The 6,371-nt window shown below is 54.4% G+C and overlaps 1 protein-coding gene across 2 annotated transcripts in view; it reads right to left on the reverse strand.

Moving 5' to 3' along the window:
• The window catches only part of Efnb2 (ephrin B2), a 44,153-nt gene extending 41,382 nt beyond the window's left edge, over positions 1–2,771 (reverse strand). Inside the window, exon 1 of one of the 2 annotated variants that reach the window (XM_052751624.1) lies at positions 2,506–2,771. In XM_052751624.1, the coding sequence (XP_052607584.1) occupies positions 2,506–2,636 (131 nt within the window). In that variant the 5' untranslated portion in view covers positions 2,637–2,771. The remainder of the gene's footprint in view (positions 1–2,505) is intronic. The other variant, XM_052751623.1, reaches the window with a different exon arrangement.
• Positions 2,772–6,371: the final 3,600 nt, after the last annotated feature.

Genomic DNA, 6,371 nt, shown 5'->3' on the forward strand with positions numbered 1-6,371 from the left:
CAGAACTTCTGATTATTACATAAACTCTCCAGGACGAGATGGCAGGCAGTGTGACTAAAGTAGTGATGGAGATTCCAGTTTACAAAGGATTTTCTGGGCCCTATGCGCACACAGCTGCTGCATGCTCCCTGTGTGGACCACCTGCTAAAAAGGCTGACCCCCGCATGAAACAAATCTAATTACTGATGCCCGTTTTAGGACAAGTGACTTGTCCCACAGTTCATGCAAAGTGAAGTGAAACTTCCAAGCCTCTGATTACCTGCCTGCCACATCTTATCCACTGAAACTTTCCTCTGGAAAAGTGAATAAGGGAGGCAACCCCAGGCACTAAAAACTAAAAGGCCCTTTTGTGTTGCTCTTCGAGGAAGAGATCTTTCTGATCCCACAGATAGCATTCCGCCACATGCTTTCCAAAGACTTCAAGCCATCCTCAGGCGAACTGTAAGACATTTTACCGTGGAGGCCAGGGAGCAGTCACACTAACAGCCACTCAGGGAGGCCTGCTCCTCCTAAATGCAGGCCCTTAGCAGCTCTCTCTAATTCTGTGGCGGCAGCTCAGAAAACTATACTGTTAAAGATCAAAATAGTGAGTAAATGTAAGATACCACTCCCTCCCTAACACGTAACAAACAGAAGACAGGATTCTCCAGATGCTAAGCATGCATAATGCTGGTTTTTTTTTTTCCATACAAGTCAGTATTTCTGATCCTCCCTGCTGCACACCCAAGTCTAGTGGTCACTACGAACACACACAAAAAAACACTTAGGTCTCTCTGTTGCTCTGAAGGGTTTCGTGGGAATTTCTTTAAGCTAGATTTAAATATAAATATTAAATCCAGACCGGGGGTGTGGGGCGTGGGGAGAGAAGAAGAGGAAGACAGCCTCTGAAAGAGGCGGCGAGTGAAAGCGCAAAGTGGAAAGAGGCAGGCAGCCCGGGGAGGCGGGGGAGGGGCGCGCCCGTCGCTAGCATTCGGCAGGGAAGGGTGACCTCTGTAGGCACCGCGAACGAGCGTCAGCAGCAGCCACCACCAGGGCCCCAGTCCGAGCGGCGGCGGCGGCGGCGCTCAGGTCCCAGCCAGGCGCCTTCCGGCACCACCAGGTGCCTGCAGATCCCGTGTGGCTGCAACCATGGAACTCCGGGGGAGCAGATACAACACCTTACATTAAAAATCAAAACAAAAAAAAAATTCTATACCCGACCAGACTACATCAAAGGCGGCCCCAATAACTTTAAAACAAGGGGGCCTCCTGGCAAACACGCAAAAAATGTCTGCTTCGGGTCATTTACAACCGGAGATTTTTTTTTTTTTTTCCCTTTCGAAGGGGAACCTGTTTGGTCAGTTATATTGGTGAATTTGAAATTGACCACTTTCAAGAGAGTAGATGCAATTCTTTGCTTATGGGGGTAATTTCTAAATCAATTCGTTCATCTTTACTCATACGCTCAACTCCAATTAGGCCATTGATTTTGCTTCTAATCTCAAAGGTCTGCCTCCAGCCAGGAGCCAGCCAGCGTCTCCACACTCTTCCAGGGCTGAGTCCAGAATTCCTCACAGCACTTTCTGGCCGTAGTTGGAAGATGAGGTAATAGGTAGCACCCAGGTGCGGTTACCGGGACCATGGCCGGCCGCGTATACCAAAGGATGGCTTGCATTTTCTAAACCCCGAGCGCACCCTGGGAGCCCAGACCTGAAAGTTAGTCTCATCAGGCCTGGCTTTCTCCCGGCTGTGCGCTTTGCTAAAAGCAAGTCTGATCAAGAGACTCTCGACTCCCCGAGTGCAAAGGCTGCAGCGTTGACTGGGCAGGGCCCTGAGCTTTTCCAAAAAGCGTCGTTAAAATTGAGCCAGCTACCCGGACCGCACCAGGGCTAGGCCACCGGTTCCGACGCGAAGGGAGAGGCCGACGTGCCGAGGGCTGGCAGCCCGAGTTCTCCGGCCCAGCCAGCGAGCTCCCCGCGCACGTTCGGGCTAGCAAGCCGACTCGGAGCCACGCCGGCTCCCGGACGCTGCAGGCCCAGTGTCCCCTCCCCAAAGGGACGTTCCACTGCCCCAGACCCCCGATTTCTGCCGCCTTCCCGCCGGGGCCCCGGCCGGGGGCTCCCGCGCTCCTCGAGAGCGCAGCATCTCTGCCTGTCTCCGGAGCCCGCCAGTCGCTGTGCGCCTGGAGCCCCTTTACTGGCGACGTCCTCCGTTCTCCAAAAAAGAAGGGAGGGCCGGGTAGCGCCATCCGACACCTTTCCCGACGTGCCACCCGAGTCGCCAGGGCTTTGGGCACCCTCGAGCACTTGAGGTTGGAACCCCAGGAAGAGCCCCTTGGAGCCCGCGCTCGCAAGCAAGTCCAGCCGGTCCCCACCTAGAGAAATGTGGCGGGGTGGGGGCTGGGGAACAGGAGCCTCAGGTTCTAGAAACAGGCTCCGAGGCCGCCTCCCGCCCGGACCTTACGGCGTACCCCCGGGGATCGGCCCGGGCGCCGGGGAAGAGGAAGGGATCGTGGACGCCACTTACTTGGAGTTCGAGGAATTCCAGTAGATAGGCTCTAAAACTATCGATCTGGAGATCGCAGTTCTGCATAAAACCATCAAAAGTCCCCAACAGTACTTCCACACGGAGTCCCTCCTGGACCGGGCCATGGCCATGGCCAAGCCGCTCCCAGTTCTGCGCACACCGGGACGCGATGGGACCGGCCACGGGCCGCGATCCCCAATCCTCCGGGGTGGACGCGCCGCACCGCTCCAGCGGTCGCGGAGGCCAGGTGCGCTCGCCCTGCGCGGCCCTCAGCGCGCGGGGTGGGGTCGAACGCGCGGGGCGCGGCGGCTCGGCGGACTCGGGGCTCCGGGGCGCCGCGCCGGACGCAGCTGGGACGGCCGGCTCCCGTGCGGCTCCAGGGTGCCGGGCCAGCCGCGGAGGGCGGGCGCGGCGAGGGCGCAGGGCTGGGACAAAGGCCCGCAGCGGAGAGGCGAGTCGGCGTGGGGTGGCGGGTGCTGCTCCCTGAGAGGGGCCGCTTGACTATAGATCCAGGGCAGCGGGCAGCGGCCCGGGCAAGTGGGCGCCGCGTCGGCGCAGTTCCATGTCCCGGAGCGCAGAGAGAAGAGAGGGCGCCTCCTGAATCCTCGCAGCTCGCGGCCCGCCGAGCAGGCAGGAAGGAGGGCACTGGGACCCCCGCGGGCGCCGGACGCGCGCGGGCCTTTGTGTGCGGGGAGGGCGCCGGGACCCGCTATGCGCGCAGCTCCGCAATCCGACCGGCGCCGCCGTCCCTGCCGCGGAGAGTCAGCGCGCCGGGCGCGCTGTCAGAGCACTATAAACGTGGGGCCCCGCCCAGTCGCACGCAGCCCATTGGCCCGCCGCTCTGCGAACGCGCACGGATTGGGCAGCGCGCCCGTCCGTCCGCCGCCCACCCGACCCTGGGCCCCGCGAGGTGGGGCGCCGCTGACAGGTGAGCCCCGCCCCCGGGATGAGCCGCGCTGGGCGCCGCGGACCGCGCACGAGTGGCCCCGTGCGGCGCAGGGCGCAGGGTCAGCCGCCTCCGAGTCAGTCGTGCCCGCGCCCGCAGGGTCGCCTCGCCCCGCAGCGCGCCTGGGCTGGCGAGTTCTGGCTTCCTGCTCTAGCTTGGGAGAGCGAGGGTCCGTGAACGAAGCGTTCCTCCGTGCGGCGCTGCCCCGGGCGTGCGGCGCCGAGGCCCTTGGAGAAAGCCTCCTCGCTTGATTCTGGCACCAAGTGATCGGGCCCGGCCCGACACAAGTCAGATCTCTCTCCCGAGGCAGCGCGAACCTTCGCAGCCCACCGGCAGTGCGAGCCCGTCTGCCGCGCATCCCGACCCCGCGCCCTACTGTGTGCGTCCCGCGCCTATCTTCGTTTGCCTGCTACCCATTTCGGGTCCTCTCTCCCTGCAGCTCCCCTTTCCCGCTTCCCGCCCACCACCCACAAGAACAGCGCCTCCAAAGCTCCGCTGCTGATGTCTGAGTGCATTTCCCTTCACTAGCTCCAGGGAGACCCCGCGACCCCACAGTGGCCGGGAAGTTAGGGGTGACCCAGACGACTATCAGTCAGAGCAGAAGTGGCAGCAGTTCTTTGAGCCTCTGGTGCTTGCCCAAGACCGGTTTGAGAACCTGCACGTCGGTGACTTCCACGGAGCCACAGCGCCCACTAGCGCCCACTTTTGCCTCTCTGTATTTAAGAACAAGCCTACCCGCTGAAGATCAGTATCTAAGGAATGGATTGAGATACTTCCCATCTCAAAAACACTTGCTTAAGGTGCCCCTCAGCAGGGCAGGCAGAAGGCACAGTTCCACGTGCTCTTAAATGCTGTCAATACCAGAATCCCTGCAAACGGAACCAGTTTTCACACCTATTTAACACAATTCCCACTCAGTTACATATACCTGGTTTTGTTACCGTCTATCCACTCCACCCCCCCCCCCCCCCACACACACACACACACTTCATCCTTCATTACAAATTCGGAACTTTTAAAAAGTGCTTTCAAAAATCTCAACAGACGTGTACCGCAACTGGAGTTGGTTTGGAAAGACTGGCCTAACACTAAAGCACCCAAAGTATGGAATGGGCTCACTCTCCCAAATACAGCTTTAAGAAAGTCTTTTTTGTAATTACTATTTTTAAGTAAGCCTGCAAAATGACTGGGGGTGGGGTACTGAGGTCTGAAACCAGGGACGCACGCTGGGCAAGGGACTCACCCACTCAGCGCCCTGGGAGTCATTGTTTAACTTCCTGATGATTCCCAAGACTGAGAAACTAGCAGGCGCTGCTATTTGAACTTTGAGATAAAAAGTACTTGTTTTCAAGATTTTACTTAAGGAATTCATAGAAATTAGTGTGAAGTTAACGCTGTAAGTCATGGTCTGAACGGATGTTCAGTATGTGTTATGAAATTTAAGTTGTGACCTCTTAGCTCCCCTTACATCCTCTCTCGGGTAAACTAAAGAAAGGAAATTTGTAATGTCTGAAAATAACCCAGTTTCCAAAAATACCATTTTCAGTAAGCCACATATTCTGACACCCAAAGCAGTTCACCTTGAGAACAATGTAAATACACTTTTTTAAAAAGTCACACATGAAACAGTCCTACTGTGTGGCTTTCCAAGGGTTTGGACTTAACTTTGGTGAGCAGATAGATACCTTTGGTCACAAAGACCCAGTCATTGCAAACTTAACATTCGGGTCCTCAACTGCTTATCTAGTCATTTTGGAAATTAAAACATAACCTTAAGCCATTTGTATCTAATGGTAGGTACATCTATCATAATCCCAGGCAAAAAATGCCATAGGACTGTGTACAAAAGAAATTCTAAAGCATGGCCACACCAATCAGTGTAATTGCCTCTGCCCTGGGACCTCATTTTACAAATAAATTCTTGGGTTGTTTTGAAAATATGATACAACTCTATGCCAAAGAACAGGTACTTCAGCGGAGGAAGTTACTGATTTCCATAGCTAAGGAAGTTTCTCAAAGTCAATAAAGACCTGGGGGTTTTAAAAGTGCAATCTATTATAAAAGTAAATATAAATGATTCCTTAGAGGGAGGCAGAGAAGCTGAGTTTCAGTGACCAATCCATTTGCCAGCAAAAATGTACCTCACACCAAGCCTTATACCCAATGCTGAGCAGTTTGGTCTTCAGACTCTTCTGTAACTTGATCCTTGACCGAAGGGTCGGTATGGAGGGAAACAGCGGTGACAGTAAGCAGCAGATACTAGGAAATGAACCCTGTTTCCTGACGGACCTGTGGAGGTCCATCCATCCAACTGGCCAGGTATTACGACAGACAAGGAAATACACAGCTAGCCTTACTCTAGACAAGATCTCTGCTTCATGAACTGATTAGACATTTGGTTAAGAACATCAACAGTCAAATGGACAAGTGGAATCACTGAGACAAGGTAATAAAAGCTTCTACTTTTAGCTCACAAATCCTTTTGCCCTCTTACATGTTACAAAAAGCTCGAGACCTACAACAAACCAGTCCCGTAGTTCTTAATTCCTTATCTGTCAACTAACCAAAGTGAAGGGCCATTTGCCGAATGAAAACCATAACCAGTCACATGTATGAGAGAACATCTTTCATTCTAATCTGGCAGGTACTAAACTGACCTTTTTAAGTAAACAATCCAGCTGTGTGAAACTGCTGGATCATCAACATGCATCGCTCTTCAATTCACTGGTTTCAATCACAAGAGTTTTTTGACCTGAGGATTGGGGAAAGAGCAATGATCTTTTCAAAGTGTCTGTCAATTTAACAAGGACTGGAGCATAGATGTACCTCTAATTTGCAGAGCACTCCAACACATAGAAAACAGGCACTGGGATTTGTGTCAAAAAGAATGGAGGGAGAGGCTCTCACCACACCGTGAATC

Source organism: Peromyscus californicus, unplaced genomic scaffold, assembly GCF_007827085.1.
Source record: "Peromyscus californicus insignis strain IS unplaced genomic scaffold, ASM782708v3 Scaffold_23__1_contigs__length_62951481, whole genome shotgun sequence".
NCBI lineage: Eukaryota > Metazoa > Chordata > Mammalia > Rodentia > Cricetidae > Peromyscus > Peromyscus californicus.